This window comes from Aythya marila (assembly GCF_965140915.1).
Source record: "Aythya marila genome assembly, chromosome: 6".
Lineage (NCBI taxonomy): Eukaryota > Metazoa > Chordata > Aves > Anseriformes > Anatidae > Aythya > Aythya marila.
Genome location: NC_139047.1, coordinates 26,427,493 through 26,453,811, shown reverse-complemented (window position 1 = coordinate 26,453,811; position 26,319 = coordinate 26,427,493). Strand labels below are relative to the sequence as shown.

At 46.3% G+C, this 26,319-nt stretch overlaps 1 protein-coding gene across 11 annotated transcripts in view; it reads left to right on the top strand.

Annotated features, from left to right (window-relative positions):
* The first annotated feature begins 593 nt into the window (after positions 1 to 593).
* MRAS (muscle RAS oncogene homolog) overlaps positions 594 to 26,319 on the top strand; it is a 40,370-nt gene continuing 14,644 nt past the window's right edge. The window contains exons 1-5 of one of the 11 annotated variants that reach the window (XM_082763165.1): positions 594 to 712; positions 1,475 to 1,747; positions 12,269 to 12,371; positions 14,837 to 14,939; positions 21,598 to 21,811. In XM_082763165.1, the coding sequence (XP_082619291.1) occupies positions 21,619 to 21,811 (193 nt within the window). In that variant the 5' untranslated portion in view covers positions 594 to 712; positions 1,475 to 1,747; positions 12,269 to 12,371; positions 14,837 to 14,939; positions 21,598 to 21,618. Of the gene's footprint in view, positions 713 to 1,474; positions 1,748 to 2,881; positions 2,998 to 12,268; positions 12,372 to 14,836; positions 14,940 to 21,597; positions 21,812 to 26,319 lie in introns of those variants that run through there. The other 10 variants (XM_082763162.1, XM_082763160.1, XM_082763159.1 and 7 more) reach the window with 10 other exon arrangements.

Below are 26,319 nucleotides of genomic sequence, written 5' to 3'. Positions count from 1 at the left end.
TTCAGCTCCCTTCGGCCACCACCGGGAAGGTGTGAGGTGGCAAAGGGACCTGCAGGTGAGGTGGGGCTGCAAAGCTTTTGCCTCCCGGAGTCGAGGGCACGAAGAGGAGGAGGTCAGGAAAGCAAACAGCAGCCCTGCATTGCCTTCAAGCCTCATCCCAGACAAATTCCGTGACCTGCCACAGGACGCTGCGAGGCCTCCTGCCTCCAGCACCAGCGAGCACGGCGACCCCGCTCCCACCCGGCGGCACTGGGGCAAGGTCAGTCCTTCCCAAAACCTCCTTAATTTACCCCAGAACCCCCTTCCTGCCTCTTCCCAGCCTCTTTAAGGTCCCTCCGCCGCGATCCACCTTAAGGCGGGCGGGCCCACAGCGGGGCCGGGGGGTCTGGGCACTGCCGCCCGCTGCCCCCGATCCCTAAGCCGGAGCAGCCGCCCCAAACCAACCCCAAAATCCACTCCCCGGGAGCCGCTGCCGGGGGATGCCGGGGCCCCGCCGCTACCCCGGAGCCCTCCCTCCGGTGCCTGGCGGCCCGGCTCGGCTCGGCCCGGCCCCCGGCGGCGGGGCCGCTCTATTTATAGCAGCCTCCGCGGCGATATAAGCCATGGCCGGCCAAGGGCTCCCCCGCCGCGGCAGCCGGGGCGGGAGCGGGCGGCGCTGCCCGGCCGCCTCCCGGCGGGCATGGGCGGGCTCTGAGGGCGCGGCGCGGCCCCGGTGAGCAGCGGGGAGGGGGTTTGGGGGGTTTTTTGGGGAACGGGACGGGCAGCCGGGGCGGTAGGAGGGGTGTCCGGGGGGGTGTCGCTCCCCGCCGGGGCCCTTTCCTTGCCCGGTGGTGGGGGAAAGGGGCGGGGGTGGCGGGGCCGCTGCGTGCCCCGGGGGGCTGCGTGCCCCGGGGGGTGAGGTTTGGGGAGTGGTGCCCATGGGGTTGGTGCTGGGGTTGGTGCTTCTCCTCCTCCCGAGCTTGTGGCGGGGAAGGAGGGGGCTCTGTGCAGTGAAACCTCGCTGTCGGTTGAGGGTTTGGTGCGTTTTGTTGGGTTTCTTTTCTCTCCCCCCCCCGCTCCCCCTCCCTCCCCCAGCGGTTTCAGCTGCAAGCTTATCTTTTACTTTCCTCCCCTTCGCATGCTCTAATCTGGGGATTGCGAGATCTCTTATCTTGCATTAAAACTGCGTTTGGACCACTAAGTACTTTGTGAAAGCTTCCAGATTCATTTGTTCGAGCGTTTGCTAGGCTTCTCGGAGAGAGATGTAGATGCTATCTCCCCTTACAAAGAAAGAAGGAGAGGAGGAGATGTTTTCTCTTTCTTTCTTTCTTCTTTTTTTTTTTTTTTTTTCTTCTTTTTATATTTCTTTGCTTTAAGAAAACCAGCTGAAACACAGCTGAAAGACTAGGCGTTTTCAGCTCATGTGTTTGGGATTGCAGGGGATTAGAAAGAAAGCTTGCAACTTTTTTTTTCTTTTTCAATGCAACGGCTCAAGATCTGGAAGCGGTGTTTGGAAACCCTGGTGCCCAGGCAGAGAAACTAAAAGCCAGGCTGGCCGAAAGTTGAGGAGCAAGCTAGAGTTAGGCTCTGGGCGGACCAGGCTCAGCATCCTGCACCTCGGCTCCCTGGGACCCCTCTCTGCGGATCTGATGACTTTACACAACGCATCGGGACCTTACCCCGTGGCGGCTCGGGGTGGAGGCTGGGGTTTTGTTAGAAGAGCCAAGCAGTGAGGAGCTGACCCCCGAGCGAGGCTGTCCCAGCACAGGTAATTGCAGCACTTCTGCACGCATCAGCTGGCACTTTTCTGCATCGGTTGCTTGATGTTATGAAAGTGTGAAAGGCTAAGGTATCAGCTCCTTAGTTATTGGGTGAGTCATCTAAAGTTAGGATTTTGGTGGCAGGCTTAAAGGGATGCTACTGACTAGAAGTATGTACACCTCATCTGGAAACTGTTGTTCATGCAGTAGTTGGCACTGATGCATCAACTTTGTAGTCATACCTGGGTATAGATGTGCTTTCTGTGTTTGTTTAGATCAGGCCCTTTCTGCAGAAGAGAGATAAATTTCAAAGGCCTAAGTTTGCTTGGGTAAGCTGTCATGTTATTTTCCTTTACCAAGGTGCTTCTCTGTTGTTCAGAATCTGTTAGGGCCGTTGTAAAAATGGGGTTCTATTATTTTATGAAAAACTATGGGAAAGGTAAAAGAAATGACAGGGGTGTTTCAAGGAGATGATGGAGTAATAGCTTTTTTTTTAAAAAAAAAAAAAAAAAAAGCCCTCTTAGTGGCATGGCTTTGGACTGCCTAATAGAGATGAAAATTCATTCTGTATACTGCAGCCTGGAAACACAAAGGTGACGGCATCTCTTTAAAAATAATTGTGTAGCTAAAGAATGGGTGTGCTTCATATCATAGGTCTGCATCAGTTTGTTTGATTTGCTTTTATGTTGTTCCTCCATCCCAAGAGATACCTCATACAGTGCAGAGTGTAGCCCGGGTTGCAGAGGGCCAAGCACCCCACTAGCATGACTCCCAAATCAGAGCAGCTGCAGCAGGATCGGAGCTGGCCCAGCATTTGTTTTCAGAATTGATTCAAAAGGCGGTTACTGTTTACTGAAGTTTTTGGTGGGTGTTTTTTACCAGCTCAAGATTCTTTGTAGAGGAACTAAGAATTACAGAAACAAAGCTTGCATTTTTCATGGGGAGAGTTCTTTGAGGTTTGTGTGTGTGTTTGTGTGTTGGGTTGGGTGGTGGCTTTTCTTTTTTTGTCTGTTGTTGGTTGTTTTTTTTTTTTTTTTTTTTTTTCTTGAACTGAGGCTAACAAGAAGGAGGAATAAAACTGTATATTCTGACAATCGAGAGTACTTCTTTCCTTCTCCCACACCACCTTTGGCACATGATAGAGACCTGCTGGTATTTCAGGACTGGAAGCAGCAGCAGCAGCAGGAGGAGGAGCAGCTCTGTACCTGAGCTCGTGTTGTCATTGGCAAAGCAGTACATGAGGGCACTGTGAGGATAAGTGAGTATAGGACAAATGATGATGAGCCATTATCATCGCTGCCATCGTGCTGTGGTTCCTTAGTGCTCTTCTTTAGCTCGTACTGGCATCGTGTCCTGTACTGAGACCTGTGTGGCTCTTCAGCTTGCATCATGTGCTGTCGCTGGCTGCCTGGGGGTGTTTCACTGTCGGGACCAGCACAGCACAAGCTCTAAGCTCTGTTCTGCTCTTAAGTTTGCAGGGCTTCTTAAGGAAAGCTGTTTGGCTTTGTTTCTGCCCTTTATTTTTTTTGTCTTCCCTCTTTGGGTGTGAAATTCCTCTGCATGGCTGGATTCAAGCCAGGAGTCTCTACGCACCTCTCCTGCTTGCAAAGCCACGTTCCCCTGCTGACCTGTTGCATGCAGGTCAGGCAATTCGTTAGGATGAGTTAGTCTGCTCTATGAAAGCTTTAGGATCTAGACTTCAACTGGACCAGTCTTTATCTGGATTTGGCTGGTTTATTTGCTCTGCAATGCTGTCACTCCTGTCTTGCTCAGTCCATGTGTCTGTGCTGGGGCTGTGGTGTGGTGTGCTGCCACTGTGTGTGGGAGCTGCTCTTGTCCTTGCCTCAGTGTTGTAACTTGTGTGCAACTGCACCTCCCTTTACATCCCTTACCTGTGTAGGCTGGAGGAGGGAGGGATTGCACCTTAGTGTGGCAATGTGCAGCCCTGAGCACACAGGGGACTCGAGCTCTGGCTAGTAACATGGATCCACAAGAACAAAGAGGCACAAGAGACTGGTATTTGCATAAGCCTCACTGCCACAAATAAGTAGATCAGAGCTGAGGGGACAGACTGAATATGGAAAATACGGAATTCATTTTCAGGCTTTCAAGATACTGCCATAGACAGGGTTGAGGAAGAGAAGTGGTCTTAACAGATATGGAAATGTGCCTTGAAAGTGACCTTTCAAAAAATCAATGATATTATTCTTGGTGTGCGAGACATCCAAATTTAATAAAATGTAAAGCAGAAGGGGTGGGAGGATTTGGTCCAAGTAAAAACAGAACAAGCGTGGGACTGGCAGATGGGAGGAACATTAGCCTGCTCCTTGGTGGAGTTGTTGCATCTTCCTGTTGCCTACAGAAGGGACTTGATAGAAGTTGGTGGGGAGAAGTGTACTGGCTCCTTACTCTATTTGAATGTCACTGGATGTATTTTTTTGCATAGGGAAGTGAAAGTCCAACAGTGCAGTGGGTCGTATCCTGAGTGTTCCTAATGTAAATCCAGAGCAAGTCCATCAACTTCAGTGACGTCTGCAGTAAGCCACGACTGGCTCTTTCTGAACAGAGGGAAGAAATGAGCAGCTGTATCTTAGGAGGCTGGATTTCTTGGCTTGGATTTTTTTTTTTTGAGATTTATGACTCTTATTTTCTGTTTGAAAATGTAGCGGAGCAATTGCTGATCCATGCATGTATGTATGAGAAAATGTCAGCGGAGGAGTAATGCATATGGAAATCTTGCACAGAGAGATGGCAAACTGGCCACCTGCTCCTAGATGATGAAATAATTATACAAAAATATATCTACTGAAGTAATCATTGAGGGAAGAGGTGGGGGTAGGTTTGGGGAACTTTTTTTTTTAAGCAGTTTGTAGTACTTACTGCTGACCCTCCAACCAGCTTCACTGCTTCAGACACTGCTTCTTCAGTAAGTGGTGGCTAATGCTGTACAGGTTTCATCAGAGAGAGCAGTCCCTTGGTTCAGAGCTAGGTGGGGAGGTGGGAAACCTGCCTCCAGATGCCTTCTCTGTCACAGACTGCCTTTGGGCAGGTAGGCTGAGATCTCGTACCCTTGTACATGGATATCTGGAACTGTGAATCTGCCTCTCATTGAACCCACTTTTCTTCTTTATAATGCAGTAGTTTTGTTCTTTGTGGGGTGTTTTGGGAGCATAAATGTAGCAAACGCTGAGATACTAAAGGCATCTCTGTATCTGAGATACTCTGGGACTGAAATCTCCATTCTGCTGCTTATATTCCGGCCAGAAATGGTCAGCAGAATTGCTTCTACAAAGCTGCTTATTAATTTTTTTGGCTAAATACTGACCTTCTTTGTTTGTGTTTGTCTCTGAGAATTTGCTGTTGATGGGCTCGAGATTGAAATCTCAAACTACTTTTTTATTTATTTATTTATTTATTTTTTACAACTACTGTAGAGCAACTTGAAAAGTATGCTGACACCCCTTCACCTTCTCCCAGATAACATACTGCTTGTCTTGCCATGCCTGTTCTTTTTCTGAAGGTCTGCTTCTGGAAAGAATGTTGTACCAAATACATAACTTTATGTGGTGTGGTAGAAATGGTTTTATCTTTCTTCACCATCTCACCCTTCACCCTCCTCCACTGTCTGCCCCTTCTTTGTGGCTCCAAATTCCACATAATTTCATAAAAAGCTAATCTTTTGAATGTACAACAGTTCCTATATTAACTTGCTAAGCTTAAAGTTGTAAAAAAAAAAAAAAGTGGGCATCTTATTTTGTGGAGGGGAAAACTGATGTGTTTTCCCAAATATGGGGGGAATACCCCCAACTGGCTTGCTGAGCAGTTCTCTCCATGTTTGGTTATTGCTCTGTCTCCCAGCCAGCTCCTGAATGCATCTGCCTAGCTCAGGGTCCAGAGATGAGTGTTGCTGGGGACTGTTTCACATCTGAATGGTAACTAGTAATGATCGGACATGCTGGACCAGCTTGCTGGTTGATGTAGTGACTGATGTCTGGCCACTGAAGGCTAGGCAACTACTGCAAGCTTCCATCATCTACAGCAAAAAATGAGTAAAAACTGCATCAGCTCAGAAACAGTTGGCCATAAACCTGCTCCCTGAGTGTGGGTTAACCTCACTGTGTCCTGGAGTCAAGTCTGCTGCTCTTGTATGTTAAAGTAAATCTTGGTTTGCTTTCTGATTTACTGGAGTGTAAATAAAGCAAGAAGGTCTTTCACATACAAGCTCACTCATCGGCATATATTAGTAACGCTCATCAGCTTTTGACTGGAACTTTGATAGCATAATTACTCTAAAAGGGTAACATATTCAAAACTACCTGTGTGACTTTGGGAGTTGGATTCCTGAGAGTCTTAGTCATTATTTTAAATAGGAATCAGTTTTCTAAGCCACACATACTCCTGAAAGTTTAAGAAAGGGCTTCTGTTATCATGTCTTTGAAAACGTCAGTTTCTGGTACATGTGTGGCAGCTCTGCCACTCTACTTATTTCAGATATTAACTAAGGAGCTTGAAGTAAGGATTAGATTACTGAGGAAAATAAATTCTCATGGGTAATCTTATATTTTTGCAAATTGGACTTCTCTTGTATGTTCTGTCACCTGACAGCAGGATGGATAAAGATATATATTTTCTGATGCGTCTTTAGGACAGCTAAAAGGATGGCAGATATCTTGGCTATCGCTGTAGACAGAGTAAAGCATGCATTTCTTCAGATGCTACTTGGTGCACCGAATTCAAACAGCATGCGATAGAAACAGTTCAAGTCACCAGGATAAACACAGTTATCAGAGCAACAGATAAACTGAGAAAACAGTCTTCCGTACTCTAGTATTTATGTTTGCGTTGTTAAGACTTAATTTGCTTTCAGCCTTAGGTTTCTTTTTCAGCAGTGATGGATTACTCTTGGTACTTGTGGTGCAGTTTTTTAAAGCATTCCTGGAACACTAGTAACAAAATCTATTTATTTTTGCAACATACCTGTGAGATAGAGACCTGCTATTTATCTCACTTCTGCAGCTGGGGAACTGGAGCATTTGCTGAAGCTAAACACAGCGCACAGGATTGTACACAGGAGTCTGCAGGAGGGTGCTGAGACTGGGTCTCAATTCCACTGAAAACCACCAAGCTTTGGTCCATACTCTACCCATTTGATTCTTCCTTGATGCTTCTGAGGCAGTCTGGGACATTTCCTCAGCTGGACAAGGTGGGGTTTGTCTCCTCTAAGGAGGAAAGGTCAAGCCTGGCAGGCAGGGAGGGAGAAGATGTGTGTCTGGGGCAAGGTGGGGAGTGGGGAACATCCCCTAGCTGGAGCTGTCACCTGCTTCAGTGAGCCCAGCTTCTCTGATTCTGGCACAAGCTGCCTCACAGCTATTAAAACTTTGTTCCTCTGGACAAATCAATTTTTCCTGTGCTCAGGGCCAATTCTGCTGGTGTCCCCTTTTGGATAGAGTTGATGTAAGCGGCTGGGCTGGCTTTGAAGCCGTCTGCCCAGCTGCTGCCACAGTGCTGTGTCCCTGGGCTCCTAGGCAGAGGACGTCTGCCTTCACTCCATCTTAGCCTTGCAAGGAGCTCCAAAGTGTCTTGTGGGGGGGGGAAGGAAGCTGATGTAAAGCTGGAATCTTCTGTTTTGGTTGCATGGTGAACAGTAACAATATGAGTTTTAATTCTCTGAATGCATTCACATTTATAGGATGCTATATTTAAAAAGGAGAAAAGAATGAGTCATGGAGAGCTGTGCTGATGCTCAGTATTTGTCGTCTAGTTGTGAGGCTGAAGGCAGCAGGAGTTGAGTAACAGTCTTGTGAAGTACCTAGAGGATTTAAGTATCAAGCTGAAGCCTGATGAAGTCAGCCTTAAGTCATGCAGTGCCTTGCTCTGGGGCCCTATCACATACCTGGTGCTGCTTACAGTGAAGCACTCTCCTTGAAAACTCTGGAAGCGCTCGGTGCTGTCAGCTTCCCTGCACTTGGGTGTGAGTTGTAGGGCTGTGCCTGGAGCAGCTGAGCAGAGGTTGCTGCTCCTCTGCTGGGAAGTCATGGTTGCGGTCAGCAGTGGGATGCCCATGTGTGTCTCAGGCCATGCCTATGGCACAAGCTGGAACCTGGACCATGAGTGGGAGCAGGCAGAGCCTGGGCATGTCTTGGCCGCTGCCTGCACCTTTAGAAGAGCTGGAATGCCAAAGCAATAAGGCTGGGTTCTGCTGCAGCACAGGCTGCTCTCCTCTCAGAGCCTGCTGGGGGCACAGGGGTGCCAGGGCTCAGATGCTTTCCTTTATGCATGCCTGTCATGACACTAATTCAGTTAGCTTACATTTAATTATGAAGTGCATGGGTTCTTTCTTTTTTAACAACAACAAAAAAAGCCTCTTAATCTTAATGAAATACTGCTCTGTTGGAGAGTGCCACTAAATTCAGCTTTCCAAGAGTGTGCCTGCCAGTGTGGCTCAGCTCCAGCTGCAGGTAGAGGGGACTCAGGGACTGAGACTTCTGTTCTTGGCCTACCCAGAACAGAAAATAGGGTTACTCGCTGCACCAAACAGTGTGAACAAACCCAGGCAGCACGGTGTGCCTAGAAAATGCAGATTTGGTAACAACAAGGTGCTCTGCAGCTCCTCTGGTTTACTCTCTTATTTGAGAGGAAGAGTTGCAGAACTGAGCAGAAAACAACACTTGAAGTGAAATCTTTTTGGATTTACTGGGCTCTTTGTTTTGCTTTTTTAAAATCTGTCATATCAGTGTCAAAATGTTTAAGCTTCCTTCAGTACATTTTTGAGGGTTATGCTGGAAAAGAGAGAAGGCTGTAATGGCATAAGGCTGGTTCTGGTTTGTGGAAAAATCCTTGCTCATCCTGCAATGGAAAGAAATTTTGAAAAGTTTTTGAGTAGGGATCTATCATTTGCACGGCTGGTAGCAGTAGTGAATGTGATATATGGTGGCTGAAACACAGACCCACCCAACCCAATTTAAAAGGATGACAACGGATGCTGGTGCAGTGGGAACCCCATTCATTTTTTTCTTGAACTGACCTCCCCACTCCAAGGGCTACCCAAGCATCCGTTGTAGTGTATCTCAAGGCACCTGGTCACACCAAAAGAGCATTTAGAGAATTTTCTTCTGCAAGTTGTGAACCTGTGATAAAAGCTCCTTTAACAGTTAGTTGTGACACGGATTCAAAAAAAGGTATGGAATGAGAAAAAGTACATAAAATTTAAAAAGCACATAGAATTTAATCTTTTAGGCACATCCAGGCACAGTTATCAGATCTGTCATCTGCACTTAATGTATCCGGATAACTCATGAGTAGTCTGCATAGGCAGCTGGTAACTAGGTAGAGATTGTGATCTTCAGAAAGCATGCAACTGATGTCTTGTGTAATACTTGGTATTAGTGCCCCCAGTGCAAGTGCAAGACTGGAGGGGTGGGGGACATCTACTGTGAAGTGGGACTTAAAGGAAAAGTTACCCAGTACCCAGTGCTCCATCCCAGAAGGAGTCCTTGGGGGTACTCAGAGCCAGTGATAAACCAGGAAGGGGCAAATTGCTGAAGGAATTCCTTTGGTTCAGGATTGGTCACTGCTGATATGCAGACTGGAGGTTGGTTTGATGTCTGCTGGCTTCTGGTGGGAGCAAGAATCTACGGTGAACCTCAGAAGAGGAGGAGGAGACATGCCCCAGTGCTCTGGAAAACCCCAAACTGTTGAAAATTGTTTTCGTGAAACAGCAATGCAACATCAACAATTGGCATCCTAGCTCTTAGAGTAGCATATGATCTCACAGGTACTTCTGTAACCAGAATTTGTATGAGATGTAATCATCCTTGGAAAAAAGTCAGGTATCACCTCAGCCCATCCTTTGCACACCGTGCTTCTTTTCTACCCGAAGAGACCTTGCTGGTAATTGGTGAAGGATTGTAGCTCTAGGTGAAAGGTCTGAAGATTATGATGAGCCATAGTGATGAGATGGACTCGAATGAGTACTTGCAGATCTTCCCTCAGAAAATGCTTCGTAGCTCAAGGGCAGAATACTGGGAGAGACTTCTGTCTTCTCCACGTGCTTAAAAGCTGTGAATGTGTTCAAATTCGATCTGCAAGCAGGCACAGATGCGAGCATAAGGAGCTGAATGGACCGTTTGCTTTTCTGGATTTTGATCCAGTCTGAAAAGATGCGTAACACTGTGGTAAAATGTTCTGTGCATCGTTTCCTCCGCACAATCTGCAAAATGGCATAGTGTGGCACCGAGATGCTGATAGGATGCTGCATCGTCTCTCTTCTGTGAGTATTTTGTTATGAGACTTACCTATGGAGTATTAAGACCGTTCTCAAAAGTCTGACTTACACTGAATATATGTGGGACATAGCTAACTTCACTGATGAACATGAAAGACTTTGTAAGGGAATATGTAATTTCTTATTCTTTTTGCAGTATAGCAAGTCTGTCTAATTAAGCACCTGGGATTTGAATAATTAAATAACAGAAGTTTCAATCCACTTCTGTGTTAGTAAAGATCTCCGGCAAGACGCTTTCATTCCTTGGATTTTTAAATTAGGGACCTCAAACTGTCTGAACCTCAGGAGGGTGACTTACTGGGTCCAGGCGGGCAGAGAAATACAACTCTTTTTCCAAGGCCTCCAGAGCACAGCAAGTCACTCCCTGTTGTTTACATACCAGCCTCGCAAGAATATGGGAATCAGTGCTAGGCTGGCAAAGCGGCGGAGAAAAGCTGTGTTTTCGGGTGTACGCTGCGTTGAAGCATCTGTTTGCTTTTGTGCTGTGTCAGAAGAAATCCTTTCGCTGCACGAAGCGCTGGGAGCAATTCTCTGGTGTGGAGGTCAGATTGCCTCATCCATTTCCGGTGGTGGGGGAAAGAAAAGGAGGGAAAATAACAGTAGTTACAGTTCTTGTGGGCTCGGGAAGGCTTGTAAAGAGATGGACAGATCTAGCTGAGAGGTGGGAGGGAGCTGAGCTGGCAGGTGTGGAAATGGCTGAGGTGATGTGGGGACAGTGGCAGGCGGCCCTGCACAGGGTGCCCCTGCTTGCAGTGGTGGGGAGCCTTGCTGACAAAACCTCATGTCCCCAATAAGCTCCCTAAATGCCCCTGACCTTATGCCCTGCAGGCTGTCCTGACCCCAGACTGCTGTGCCCTCGGTCCTGTGTCAGACCCATGCTCTTCGAAAGCTCTGTCGACTGGGGCGGGTGGAGCTGATGACCCAAAATATCGTTTCCCCTTCCTAAGGCTGGGTGTGTACCAAGCTTGTGTCTCTGTGTGGTAAAAGGATACGAACCAAAAGTGCTGAGAGTTGCAGTGGTTAAATTGAAACATGCTGTGGCAGGATGAAAGTAATCTTGTCCCTTACCAGCCCTTAATGCTTTGGGGCTGTTTTTTTTTCCCCTCCAAGTGGCTGTGATCTATGCTGTCTCTATCTATGCTTCTGTGTAGAGATAATTTTATATGCAGGAACATGTCAAGGCACCGTCAGGGTAACCCATCTCGTTATGTTATAGCTCATGAGGTCAAGATAAGACATAGGATATCTACGGTTATCTTTCTGATCAAGTTTTTTTTCTTCTCCAGTGTCCTTGAATGTACTGGAGCATATGAAAACGACCCCTTTGTGGAGTGAATCTCCTGTAGGGAGAATCCAACCCTTCAAGAAAGGGTCAAATCCCAATTTCTTGTTCTTTCTTTGAGCTTGATATTTAAAATGTGATGCACAAGAGCTGTGCTTGAGTTGCCAAGACTAAGGCTGTCAATCTCTTATCTTGGTGTTCACAAATAGTGGCGCTGTGCAGGCACAGGAATGGCACATCTTGCGTCTAGACTCAAACTTTGTCCAGTTACTTTGTTTTGTTCATGGTTTTGCTTGTGAAACGACTCTTCCTAATGCGTGGGTAAAGCAGAAATCCTCTATGCTTGTGGGAGTTAGTGCTCTGTATGTTGCAACTATAGCTGCACGTAGAGCCACTTGCATTTAAAGAAAAATGAATGTGTCCAGCCCCAGTAAATGAGAAGTGTGATGGTATCAGTTTTATCCTGTTGTCCCATCACAAGTCCTTTTCCTCCCCTTTGCCAACACTGAATGCTGTGTTTGCTCTCTGGGTCCCTGTGGGGAGGGAGTGTAGCCCTGCACATCTCATCCCTCCAGGACAGCGGCCCCATCAGGGGGTCTGACTGAAGTTTCTGGAAATCTGCTATTTCTGACTAGACAGAAGACATCGTCTTTGGCATGGGGTGCTGGCAGGGTTGCAAACCCTGGAGGCTGACTTCTGAAATGGGCCTGACCACGTGTGCTGTGTTTCCTTGATGCAAATGCTAGAACCCGAACCTGTTTGTAGTGCAGAAGCAAATGTTATTGTTTGTGTGTGAAAGATGCTTTGTGGCGATGGCAGCAGAGGGTGTGTCTCTCCCTTTTCCTTTAGCTGGGGAGAGATTCTGTTCTTGCTTTTTGTTTCTGTTTTTTTTTTGTTTTTGTTTTTTTTTTTTTTTACATCCAAATGGCAATTGATTTTTGAGCCAAGTTATCTTTTCCTTAGATTGCAAGTGAGTTTCTGATGTGATTGCACAGAGGTGGTGGTGGAGTCCTGCTGTTGCCTTGCTCATCTGAGGTGCTTCAAGAGAGTACAGAACACATTTGAGGTACAATTTTCCATAGCGTGCTAATCCAGTGAAGTGCTGTAGACTCGCTTGCTGGCACAGTTTAAATCCATAATGCAGCACCACCTGCCAAACCACGGGGCATAATGGAAGTGTTAATGAATGTACATATAAACCCTCCCACACTGCAGCAAATTGAATAACTTAAAACTCGAGGCAGAGACTTTAGGCTGAGCATAGAAGGAACAGGCTTAAAGTGCCCTTATGCAGGTCTTTGCTGGAACTGGGGGTGGCCATAGGAGTCTGAAGCTGGGTCAGCTGCCCCGTAGGGTGTTCTCAAAGCTATGTTGGTTTTTGGCTACTGCTCTCCAATATGTGGAATTGTTCACTCAATGGTGGATACTTGAAAAGAAACTTGAATGCCCAACAGGGAAGCATAGCCACCAAGCAGCACAGGCTGGGACCATGGCATTTCTTTTCCAAAGGGCTGATGGTGCTGCTGCCCTGCATCCCTACGTTTGCACCCACAGCATTGGAGGCCAGTCCCAAGGTCTGCCCACACCCCTCCAAACAAGCCCACTGGATTTGTGAAGTACGGAGCTGCCTCCTAAGCATACTGTATGTAAATAAGAGGTACCTGCTCTGGGTGCACATTATAATAGGCCTGGAAAAAAAAAATGTTCTAATGGATTTGGGATCTCATTTCTGGACCATAAGTTTGTATGAGTGGCAGAGTAATGACACAGACCTGGGAAATGCCTAGCAAATAGTCATGCATGTGGTTCTGGGGACTATAGTCATTAAAATCTGTCTGAAATCTGCCAACTGCCTATTTGTATAAACCTGGGAGGTGATAGGAGGTGGCTGCTCCTTCATCTTCTGAAGTCTGTTGGCAAAGCCCTTCTCTACCTTCCTCATCACAGACTAACGCATGCCATGCTCTTCTCTACCTATAAATGAGTGTTAAATGAGCTGTGGGGAACCAAGAAGGCCATCCACAATCCAGGAGCTTGAGACAATGGATGGAGCCCTCCCTACACAGCCTGCCCTGTGGTATAGAAGTGGTGCAGCCAAATCTGCACTGCTCTGTAGCTCACAGCTAGTTCTGAGGAGCAGAGGGAGGACAGGCCAAGGCCATCTGTCAAGCACCCCTTGTTTTGGCAGAGGGCTGCAGGACCGTGGTGAGGAATGCAGGGTGGAGCAGCAAAGACTGTCCATGCTGGGCAGTTTCTGGCACTGCTCAGGGTTCCTACACAGTCCTGATGTATGAACTTTTGGCACCAGAGCTGTTTCCGCCAGCCCGGGTCGTGCACCTCTGGCTTCATCACCTGGTTCGCTGCAAGCCGCGTGTGGGCAGCAGAGAAACTGAGAGCTGCCGTGCTGCACGGGCTATTGCTTGGGAAACCTCGCCGAGCAGTGAAACCATCCAGGGCAGTGGATTTGGGGTCTTTTTATTGGTGTGTCAGCAGGCTGGGATGTGTAAGAGGGAAGCTGCCCATTTCCAGGGATTGTGCTAGCAGGAAGGGCAGCTATTGGAATTTGAAGCAGCTTCCTCCACTGCAAATTTGTTCTTTTGTGTTATCTCTAGCTGGGCAGGGCAGGGTAACATCTTGGCTATCTGATTCTTTTTGCTACAGTATGTTTAGGTCAGCTTCATCGTTTCCATGATAACATAGGAGAGGCATTCCTGGCCTCACTAGCAAAGAATTTTCAAGAGTAGTACAGGAATCTGTCATCCCCCGATGTCTCCCGAGAGCTTTGGAAATAAGAGTAAGGAAAGGGATGCTGGACTTAAATACCCAAGAAGTGATGGAAGTAAAAGCAGCTGAGCCATCCACTTTGTCAGGCCCCAGCCTGATGGGCGGGGATGCACTCATCTCACATCTTAGCTGAAGGGTTGGAACAGCCTCAGGTGGACACCTCTAGACTGGAAACTGTGTAGTGTTAATCCTGGTCTGAGAGAAGAGGGAATGGCTCACACCTCACATATCTGGGTTCTCCTACAGAACTGGTGGCGGCAGTGCTGCAACTGTAGAGATGACCCAAATCCAACTTGTGGTCTTATTTATTTATATGGAATATGAATCTGGCCTCTTCATCTGACTGCTGACTTGTCAGAGTGACAGGAATCTTCTAACGTGCTTTGAAAAGGGCACTAAATCACCAAGAGGAACATGCTGAAGGTTAATGGAGTTGTTGTGGGAGGTGGAGGAGGAGCTGGGGGAGGGAAGTGGAGCTGTTTGGGTTGACATTCATCAATGTGACTGACATGTGCTGTGCGGCATTTGCATACAGAACAGCAGCAAGCACATGCTTAAAGGTAAATACGAGTGAGCCCCGAGCCCAGCCTGGCCAAGGGAAAGCTGCTGCCATTTGTCAGAGCTCAGCGTTACTGCAAGGGCTCCTTCTTATTGCTCAAGAATTTCTGGAGGGGGGGAACAGAGGGGGCCGCCTACGACCCAAGCAATTTCCAGTGACGTGGCTTTTTATTATTATTATTTGTTCAGGCTATAATTCCACGTTTCCTGAAATAACTACCAAGTATTCATCAGACAGCTACTGCCTTTAGCTGCCTTTTGTGTGAATCTCAAGTGGTTCATTACTCCCCCGGTGAGTTTTCTTTCTCTTACAGTAAATCTGAGCAGCATCTGTGCAGTGGGGGAGGTGATGTGATCTTGGGTTGAAAAAGAGAAAGGTCTAGTTGGCAGGGAAAGCCAGTGAGGAGTTCAGGGAGTGCAGCCCTCAGGGTACAACATAGTTTTTGCACTGGAGGAGAATCCGGGAGGCCATTGCAGGGCTGCAGCTACATCCCCCAAATCAAAATTCAACATGTGATGTGATTGGGTGGGTTGAGGATTTTATTTTTAAACAACAGTTGGTTTATGACTTTTTTTTTCACTCTTCTTTAATAGCAATCTGATAACGCTTTGATCACTGATCCAAAAGGAAATGCCTGTGATTTCCTGTGCAGGTCTTGCCAGGTGCTGGGCTCCATCCGATCTCCTGGAAGCTGGTAGGAGTTGAGAGCGCTCTTACCTGGCATGATCCTTCTTAGAAAACCTCCAAGAGTTGAAATATAACTTGGGCTTTGAGCAACTTGATGCTAAAGGGTGTCAAGCTTTGGCTTCCCACACAGTTGGTCTGTTCTGTAGTAACTGCCCACTGAAGACTTATCTTTTTGGAGGCATTGACTGGGCAGGAAATCTGTAAGGCTGGAGGAAACCTAGCTAGGAGTTAAGCATCTTTATTTAATAACGATTGGTGGTGATTGTTCATACACCTGAAAGTCCTCTGGCTCTTAAAGGTTTGGGTTCAAGCCAATTGGAGGGAGAATTTCCTAAAACTCACCCAGTCCTGATCAGCATGACTCTAGGGAGACAGCTACCTCCGAAAAGGGCATGTCCCATGTTTCAAGGGTTCTCAGTAGCTTCCAGTCTGGGGGATTGCATCCAACATGCAAAGCTGAACTATTTTGGTACCTGGCTAGCGTCTCTGGGTGTGTCATGGTGGTTGTGCGGCTGCAGCCTGCGAGAGGAACAGAGAGGGAAGTGTTCAGATCTTGCAGAGTTTCAGCCCTGGAGGCATTCCATGGAGCTGCTACTGCTTGCAAAGTGACTGGGTAAAAGGGTGTAAGCGAGTAAGCTGTGGCTAGAGGAAGAGTTATTAATTGCAACCGTAGGAGTAGCTGGCTGCATCAGCAGCTGATAGCCTTCCTCGGCCCCAGGTGAAGTTGGTGTCTTCAGGTACACAGAGCTCTGGCAGGGCCTATGTGAAAAGTTACCCGTGGACCAAAGCAAACCAGTGACAGACAGATTCCTTTGGCAATGGGCTGGTCGCGTTGGTCAACAAATATATACACAGAAGTGAAATCTCAGCCTATAGCAGCTGCAAGCTCCCTGAAGTTGTTCTGGGGGAGCTGCAGCGAGGAGGAGGGAGCTGGCCGTTCCCACACAGACCCTGCTGCAGCTTTCTTGAGATTTCATAACAGAATTAAGTAATTTGTCGCGTGTTGCCATGGAGACCGTAAATCACTGTCATGCTGGGCTTCTCTGTCAGGGAGCTGATGTCTTTAATTGCACCAAGCTCTGCTGCGAAGCCAGGGCTTGATTCTGAGCTCGTTGACCTGGTGTCGTGGCTTTGCCCCGGGAGCTCTGCCTCCGGGAGAGCAGAGCTGGAGCCCGGGACAGGAGCACTTGCACACTGACTGTCAAACATCTGGGGTAGATTTCACTGTTGTGGTACATGGCCACACCTCTGCTCCAATGAGCAGGAAATTAGGATGATCTGCACAAGCTGAGATCTGCCCTTCTTACATTCAGGGCAAGTCTCCCCATAGGGATGGGGGTTAGGTGTGCTGCATCCATGGGGTGGTGACCCAGTGGGGCTGGGTGGCCCAGCTGCACAAGTGAAGCTGAATTTCTCTTACCAATATTCACGTATCCCTTGGCTGCTCCAAGACATCCAGACAGGTAAATGGGGTTTTACACCCCGTGTCTGTACCTGACAAAAAAATCCTTCTTGCAAAAGAGAGCACCATCAACCTCAGTGGCACTATGGGGTCACCATTTCTCCTCCTCCTTGCCATCCAACCCAGCAGTGGCCACGTTTCCAACTCCCTCAGCATTATGGGCTCGTGCTGGCAGGACATGGTTCTTGCTGGTGTGTGTGTGAGGGCAGCCATGTAAATCGGCATCCTTCCAGTGACTTGCACAGAGCCCTGCCAGTGTTTGTCTGCGTAGGGTATGGATCGTTCTCTTGGCTCCTTCAAAATAAACAACTGTAGAAATTGTAAGATGATTATCATCAGAGCTTATTAGTGTATTACCACATGCTGCTTTGTATTCAGACAATAGATAAAAATGTCTGCGCTTCATTTTTCTCAATCAGATATATAGCAAACGCGTTTATCCTTGCTCCCTTCTGAGGAGGACTGTGTCAGTACTCTTGCCAAAAATGCATGAAAATCAGCCCAAGCCTTGTACACTTGCCTGTAGCCATGTAACCAGCCAGCATGAAGCTCTGTGCACCTTTGTGAGTGTTTAATGCTTTCCAGGAGCATTAACATGACATATGTTGTTTTCAAGGTTTGATTTATTGGATGGTTGAGATTATAATCTCGTCAAGGCATGAGCTGTCTTCTTGCTTTGATTTTTCAGGGCAGATGGAGGTACAGAGGGGTGGAAGTACTTGGATTTTGGAGGTTTTGTGTTACGTACTTGTGTGTACTTATGAGCATGGGACTTCTATGTCTTTATTGCATTATGTACTTAGGAGCATGGTACATGCTATCTCAGTAGAAAGAGTATTTTTGTGAGCATTGCTGGTGTCTGGTGAGACGTGACTATCAGGCTTCAGACATGAGTGTGTCTTTTGGGTTCGGAGTGCACAAGGACACTCCATAGCAAATACTCGAGGGATTAGGGCAGTTTGGCTGTCATCACCTCAGGGGACCTTCCTCAGTGCACTGAGGATGGCATGTCTGGGCAGCATGTGATGGGGCCCTGCTGTGCTACTGGATGCTGATGCAGTAGAAACAACTATGTGGAAACATTCACTCGTGCTGCCTTTTGTCATTACGGTAGAAGTTTTTTGTCTGTTTATGCTGACATCACCTAAAATACGTCTTTTGTGCTCAACAAACTAGATTGCAGTGCCTGATACTTTTTCGATTTTTCTAGTTCCATTCTTGCTTGTTCTCCACAGGCTGCCTTCTACTCAGGTAACTTAGACATGCAGTATAACAAAACTTCTGGAAACAACTGGAAGCAAATGCCCTGATTCGACCCTTTTGAGTGTTGGACAAAGCCCAACACTGGGGCTACAGTGGACTAAATATTATCATGGTACTTTGGGAAGTGTTTCATTCAAGATAAGCTCAAGGCTTCTTAGGAGGGAGTTAAAGGGGCTGGTACTGAATGTCAGTGGAAATGTAATGTTTGTCTGCTGAGCAGTAGCTTGTGGTTTTGTGATGAGGTCAAAATTGTGCACAAACCGAGTATGGTTTTCACATCTGTGGCCTGTCCTCTGCCATGTGAGTAACAATTGGTCTTTCATACAGCCCATCCGGAGACGCGCAGGGTGACTGACTCCTAGGCACTCCAGTGTAAATAAAGAAGGGGTGAAGTCTTGGCCACAGGCAAAGCAAAAACATTGTTGTAAAATGTGAGGGGGAAGGGGATGGACAGTTTTTTAGACAAGGTCTCAGTCCTAAGGATCGTTTGACCCTAGCAGAATGATGCTAAAAGAAAGCTTGGTCTTCCAAGCCAAAATGAGACACCTAGTTGAAAATTCATAGATTCCTGCAAACATGCAGCCAAGCATACTGCTTGTTGATGGTGTGATCTTGTAAACATGAGAAAAATCACTTGCTCTTTCTAAAACAAGGGTAAGAAACTTTCACTTAAGATTATGGTGAGGAGCTGAAATTAGAGTGGGTGAGAGCTCAGCTGGTGCTTGGTGTCCTTCTCCCCGTCCAGCTGCTGTTGCTTGTGGCAGAAATGCTATTCTCAAGAATTTCTCCAAAGATAGTTCAGAAACAAGCTGACTTGGTCATGTTTCTTCTTGCTCTGAAAATGTTGGCTTGTCTCAACTTGGACAAGAGGTCTTTGTACTTCCTTCTAGCCTCAGCAATCTCACCTCTGTGATAACCCTCTTTGTCCCTCTGGCAGGGTTTCTCTTTAGAGGAGAAACTAAAATGGTTCCTACGCATTTGATTCAAGGAGAAATGTCCAGTACATGACCTTAATTAGAGGCCAAGGCATTCTACTTGCACAACATACAGTTTATGTGTATGACAAGTTATTTTTATATTTGCAGAAGCCACCCCGGCATAAGGGGTACCTATCATACATAGCAGGGTGTTGGGGAGAAAGGAGAAGGGAATTTTCCCTCACTTAAAAAATGGGGGGAGGTTCTCTTTTTGGCGTTGAGCCGTGACTGTAGCTGGTAATGCAACTCCCAGAACTGTGTCCTGCTGGCAATAGTTGGATCATAGTGTGGTAGTCAGAGGCAAGAAATAGCAAAGAAACCTTGTTCTCATGTCTACTTTGTGGACAAAAAATGCATACGTGTACAGCACAGTGAATCATTGATGTTTCATTGTGTTTGGACACTGCTATGATTTGAACAGTGGTATCACTGCATGCTTCAGGGTTGCCTGCTGATGCTGTTATGTTTTCAGGGGTATATTTTAGATTACAGCTTGAATTTCACAAGCTTCTTTGGCCTGAGAATCTCTTTCCCATAAGTAAAACAAACTCAAACTTGAATGTTCACAACTGTTTTCATTTTGCCTCCTTTCCTGTGATTGCCTGCACGCATGTGAAGTTAGATATGTAATGGAGGGAAAAGCTTGCTAACAGAGCTATGAAGTGACTGTGAAAAGCCCTTTGTTAAAGGGTAGGGTCTCCACTATACGATAAGGAATATGGGGATCCCCAAGCACTCTGGGTGAAAAGTGCCTTTACTGTTCAATAACTTGAATTAAATTGAAATAATGCTTTCGCGGAAGAGGACTAGAGAAACAAGGAACTAAACTTGGAGGTTAGATACCTTCTTCAGTGTGATATCAAACCATTTGGGGATTATCTTCTTAACTGTTTGAAAAATAGTCCAAGTTGGTTTTTGACCCTGTTCGCAAATGAAGAATCAGTGTTTTGTTTGAAAAAAAAAATGAAATTGAAAGGACTTCGAGAAGTTTCTTTTCCTATACTATAGGTTGAAATAAAACATTACTGGCTGGTGGCTCAGCTTGTGCCGTGCGATCTCAGCTCCTGAGCATGAGCCAGGCCAGCCTGCAGCAACGAGTGCATCAGCACCGCTCTGTGATCTCAGAATGAAAAAGCTGGGCAGTACTCTTCTTAATTCAGAACCCCACCCCCCCCCCCCCCCCCCCGCAGTTATTGAGATGCAAGCTTTTGGAGGCTTAGCATTCAGATCTGTATCCCCACTGACAGTTTATGGGGCTGTGAAGCACTCTGTCCAGCACAGTCAATTCTGATGGTTGTTATTTTTTCCCCATTATCCCATTTAACAAGTTAATGAGTTGCACACTCCTTCAAAGAGCAGTGAGGGCCAGGGACCAGGCAGCTCACTCTAAGCAAGCACTTGCTTTTGCAGCGCACCCAGAGAGGCTGAGTTTCGCAGCTGGGCCCTGCTCTGTTCAGGCATGCCATGTCACAAGGGCTGGGTGTCTGAAATAGTCCTTGTCCACCCCCCCCAGTCATCCCTGACCCATGTGAGAGCTGGCAGTGCAAAGCCAAGGGTGACAAAGCAAGGCCAAATGGATCGGAGCAGGTGCCGGTGGTTGGCTTCGTCTTGCAGACGCCTCATCCAAAGCGGCTGCCGTGCTGTGCGAGTGTTACAGCAGGCAGTGCAGCAGGTGGCTGCCTCTTCTGCTTTCTCCGCACAGTTGCGCACACATGAGTGTGCTGTTGTCCAGTTGCACCCAGTGAAGTTGCCTTCTGTCTTGAAGAATCAGTTCCTCTGTGGTCGCCCCAGGGGACAGGAGCAGTGCGGCCGCACAGCAGGGGAAGCTGATCTCCTGACTCCCATGGCTGTGTCATAGCCACAAAACCAGCCTTCCTGCCAGGGCAGTTTTTTTAAAAAGAGCAAAACAAAAAACACCTGTAGTTCCTGGCCTGCTGCCCTCTGTGTGTGTTTCTTGTTTTTATTTCTCAGACTTGAGGCTGAGAGAGAAGAGAGCAGCTAAGGGCATTTTTCTGTCAGCGGGGCCAGGCCTCTAACCCTCGCTTCCTTCACTACCACAGTTCTGTGAGCTCTGGCTGGTGGCTGCTGTGCCATGGCTTAAGCAGTGAAGAAGAGCACAGCCCTAGTTTCTCAGTGGGATTTGGTCACTGGCAACTGGAAATTATCTGGAACTTGACATCTATGTTGACCCAGGGTGATTTTGGCACAGGTGTGTGGGCCTGGGCCCTATAGGAAAGGTACTCAGATGATAAAACTTGCACACAGGTGTTTGGTGGCAATTAGTCATCCCTTTAGACAGGAGAAGGAGTAACCGAGCCACAGCAGTGGGGCTGTCTGCATGTCTGAGGTATGACAAAACTGCTGGGGAGGGCAGGTGCCCTGCTCAGGGCCAAAAGGACCTTGGATTTGGATTTGGGTATGGAGGAGATAATGCTGAGAAGATCCCCTGGTGCCCTGTTGTGGAGTTCATCCTCACTTCTCAGGTACCAGGTGAAAGTTGCCTTGTGCATGTTTCCCTCTTTGTTGCTAATGAGTGATCAGAGGTGGTCTCTTTCTCCAGCAGGTTTAGCACACTGGAAGCATGGCTACAAGTGCCGTTCCCAGCGAAAACCTCCCCACGTACAAGCTGGTGGTGGTTGGAGATGGTGGCGTGGGGAAGAGCGCTCTCACCATTCAATTTTTCCAGAAGATTTTTGTGCCAGACTACGACCCAACTATTGAAGACTCCTACCTGAAGCACACAGAAATAGATGGCCAGTGGGCAATCCTTGATGGTGAGCAAGCCACTCTCATGGCTCCTTTTCCATTCTAGCTGAATATGGGCACAGGTAGACCTCAGTGTCTTCCACAGCAATTGTACTTTTGTGTCCCTCCCATGCTGTGGGCTGCCAGGAATCTTATTGCCAGCTCTCCTGTGAGCAGCAGTAACTGACCTTCAGCAAAGCTTCTGGTTCCAGTTGTGTGCAGAAATGTTTTTTGAAGAGCATGAAAACCTTGTGTGTTTCTTACGTGTGTGTAGATCGTTTTGTATGGTGGTTTTCAGGCTACTTGGATTTGTGGTATATTGGCAGCCTTCAGAATGACAAAGGGGTGCCTATTTCAGTCCTCTGCATTTAGCAAGGAGTGTTTAATAGGGCTGTGTGGACAGGCTGTGAGCCACTGTGGCAACCTCCTAGTGTAGTTGGCCTACACAGTCTTTAAGGAGGATGCTATGCTTCAACAGCACTAGGAAGAAGAAAAGTAGCATATCACTTCTAGTTAAATCTGTTTCCTCTTGAGTAATGCTGAACTGCTGCACCTGTCTGCTGAGAAACTCCCCCCCTTTCCTGTTAACATAGTGTCTACTCTGTTTGCATGAAGATGTGCTGTAGCTAGCTATGCCACTCAAAGACAACCTCCCCACAGCTCTGCCAACTGTGAACTCCACAACATGGAGCTGTAAGGTGTCAATGCATGGTTACACTATGCTGCAAATGGCATTTGGGGTAGGCATCCCAGGTGGCAGAATTATACCACAGGGATATTGATGTTTTGTTGTGGCTAGGCTCATCCCCTGGGAAATACCAGTAAGAGGGTATCTGAATGAGGGTTATAACCAGAAGGAGCACTTAATCAAAACTGTCATCTGTTGACAGTGAAGAATTGTAGCACCTCTCAATTCCCGTCATTCAGGCAAGATGTTTTCATATCTAGTTACCTGTTTCATTTAAATACACGTTGGGTAGCAGATAGAACTGATGTAACCAAGATTTTCTAGTTCTTTGAAGAAAAGGGGGAGGGGGGCAGGAAAGATGAAACAAAACACCTTGATTTTGTAGGTGAGAAAGAAGCTCTGTGTTACCTGAAACTGCAACTCTTCAGTCTGTCATGCAAGAGACAGACTGACCAGAGCTCTAAGGGCAATCTTAACGCTACAAGTTTTGTTTGGCTTTATACATGTATGATGATTAGGTTGTACATAAAGCAAGCAAATATTTTGTACGTTAGTTTCCTAAGCTCATGTATATGGCCACTGACAGAACTGAACCAAATTCAGTCTGACTTGTAGTAAGCTCCTACCTCTGGCCTCTTGTCATGAAAGCATTCAAGATCTTTGGTGTCTCAGCATTTACAAAATTGATGTACAGGGTAAAAAATTGGAAGTTGGCATCCATGATGGAACATGGAGGGTTTCGGGCTTTACCATGAAGGCCATAAGTTTGGTCTGACTGAGGTCTTAGTTCTAAGGAAATATCACACGCAATTTAGGAAGTACAGATGGCCCCAAGGTCTTAAAGCTTTTTTTTTTTTTTTTTTTTTTTTTTTTTTTTTTTTTTTTTACCTCAGTATTTCTAAACATACTTTAATCTTGCCAACTTTTGTCATGGTGTCACTTGTATTAGAGATACTTGAGATACTTGCTTTCAGGTATCTGTCCCATAATGTACCTGTGTAAATTTGTGTTTTAAATACCAGTGTTACATTAAAGTTAAAGATTCTGTTGTAAATGAAATTCATTCTCTCCCATGTATTGCTTGTTAGTCCATAGTCCAACCCTCTAAAATGAGCAGCCTTTATCTTTGCTGGTATTTGCCATGGTCTGATATAATAGTATCAGCTGTTGTGCACATTGATGTTGTCTGAAACAGTCTGTTTTTTTGTAAATTATTTGGAAGACAAAGCATCATTCACTAAACACTTGATATTGTTGTTGATTTTGATTTTCTTTTTGAATCTGACCTGGGGAAAGAGGTGGTTTTCCAACAAGTAGGAACTTAACCATATGTTTTCATGTAACATATGTTTTCATGTAAAAGCCTTTTTATATTTGCTCAAATGAGGTTCAGTGGCTGTACTTGGGCTCAACCAAATTCATCTGTGCCTTTTGATGGCATGCAGGGAATCCCTGAATTTCAGAGTTCTTGCACTCACGGAGGTGAAGCTGCAGTTTCTCTCTCTTTCCCGTCTCTTGAAATTCTTTGAACAAGCAGAATTTTAGAAGAACAGCAATATTCTTGTATGGAAACACGTGAGCCTTTACCATCTTCACAGTAGAAATGGGACATAAAGACTGACTATCACGTGTCTTATGCCACAGCTTTGTGTCATGGGCTTTTTGGATCTAGGACATTCTCAGAGATTGCCATATACTTGAACAGCTGCTCTTGTTGTGGTAACACATGGTTGCATGAATCACTTAAGGCATGAAATTAGAGACAGACGTGATAGGAAGGGTAAAGATGCATCATGATAAATTCTGGACTTCTAGTTGTCTTTTATGGCTAAATTCTTTACAAGCTGATGTGTGGGGCAGCTTTTTTTTTTTTTCCCCAGTGCTTGTTGGTGGGGGGAGTAAGGGGATAAACAAAAGCCTGTTTGCCTCATCCTGCCTACCTCCAAAATAAGAACTAGTTCTAGAAGTTGAGACTACCAACTGTGTGAGGGGCTTCATAAGTTTAAGTGCACAGAAATTGTTTAAAAATAAAATATATGTTGGCACTCAACAACTTAATAAAAATAAAGCCCACCCTCTTCCAGGCTGTTGCCTGAGCAGTTCTGTACAAAGCATCTGTAGCATGTAATATCCGCACCAGCATTATGTTTAGAAAAAAAAAATATATACTTGTGCTAGCCAGCTTGCATAAAGCATTTGGCTTCCCTCCATGAAGACCTCCACCCACATTTATTTGATAGCACTAACTGGCAGTGTGATGTAGTGCTTGACTGTTTTTTTTGTTTTCCCTTTGCTGAAAACTCTCACTGAAAGTAGATGTAATTGCTTTTATTTCAGATCTTAGACATTGGAGACAAGCCTGAGTCCAAGCTCTTCTTTTATGTATTTGCTTTCTGGCATGGGCAGGCCTCTGTATATATGTTCTTATTAAAGAAGAGTCAATGATTGTGAGATGTATACTTGATGTGTTCAAGTCCAACAGTACCCTGGGTGCTGAGTGCCAAAATACTTTAATGGTGGCCTTATGCCAGTTTTCTGAGATCCAGTGTTTGGAGGACAAGTGTCATGGAGTAGAAGAGGGCAGTTAACTTGGATAAGGGATGCACCATTTGTGGCTAGCCCCTGTTTTTAGGTTGCTGCCTCCCCAATGAGGCTTTCAGATCAGCCTCCAATTTTCTCTGCATGTGTTATCTTCATTTACTCCCTGCTGTTCATACTGAAATCAGCACGGTGATGTGCTTGGTTAAATGCATTCACACGCAGGTGCTGTGTAGACACATCAGGTCAAAATTAAGTGGGGACCAGGGTTAATCTGCTTTGATTAACTGTTGCTCCAATCGAGTTGCTATCATTAATTTTGCATGCTTCTTTCTGCATGCAGGCTAACGTGGCAATTAGCAGAGGATTCTTTTTTGACGTGGCTGTAAAGTGCCAGTCTGGAATTATTAATCTGGGTGTGAAACCAAAAGTGGTGTCTCAGTACAGCAAAACTTCCCAGTGGTTCAAAATTCCTTATAGCTCATAAACCAAACACAGATTTTAAAAATGGTGGTGAAGAGAAGAGGAAGAGGTTACCACAAACACATGGCTTAGACATGGTGATGAATTGGGCTAACCCCTTAGCTGTCAGTAGCCCGTTGATACCAGTGAAGGAAGGAATTGTGCCCATGCACTAGGCAAAATGAGGTTGTGGTCTCTTCTGTCCTTCCACCAGCATCACTGAGACGAAACTCCCACTGCCCGTAAGTTGTATTCCTACTGCTGAGTGTTTTACTTTTTACTTCTCGGTTTTATTTCTCCTCCTTCTCACAGTTCTCCATCTCAACCCCTGGATGTTCTTGCATCAGGCTGGACTGGTCCAGTCCTGGTGCATCGCTGTGGAATAGCAGCAAGTGGGCTCCTGCTGGGCTCTCACTCCCTGCTCACTGCCCAGCGTGGCAAGAGCCACGTCTCCCATGCATTTCTTTCTGCAGAGGGCTTTTGCTGCTACTCATCTCAAGACAGGCCGTCTGCTTTTCTCTTCAGGAAGCTTGGGAACAATTCAGCCAGGAGACCGAAGGGAGATCAAAGGTCACTTGAGACTTGCAGGCATAATGGTTGCTTTGCAGATCTTCTTTTTTCTTCTTTTTTTTTCTTTTTTTTAACTTCGGGTAGTGTCATTGAAATAAATTGTTTATACTTTCATTCTTTTTAATTCTGCGTGTGTACAGTATTTTCCCTCCCTTAATAGCTTGGATTTTGCAACCTTGAAAGAGGGTTTTTGTTTTTGTTTTTTTTGTCTTGGGTTGTGGGGATTTTTTTCCTGCCAGGAAAATTTTGATGTTGCAACACAGAAAACAGAAAGCTTTG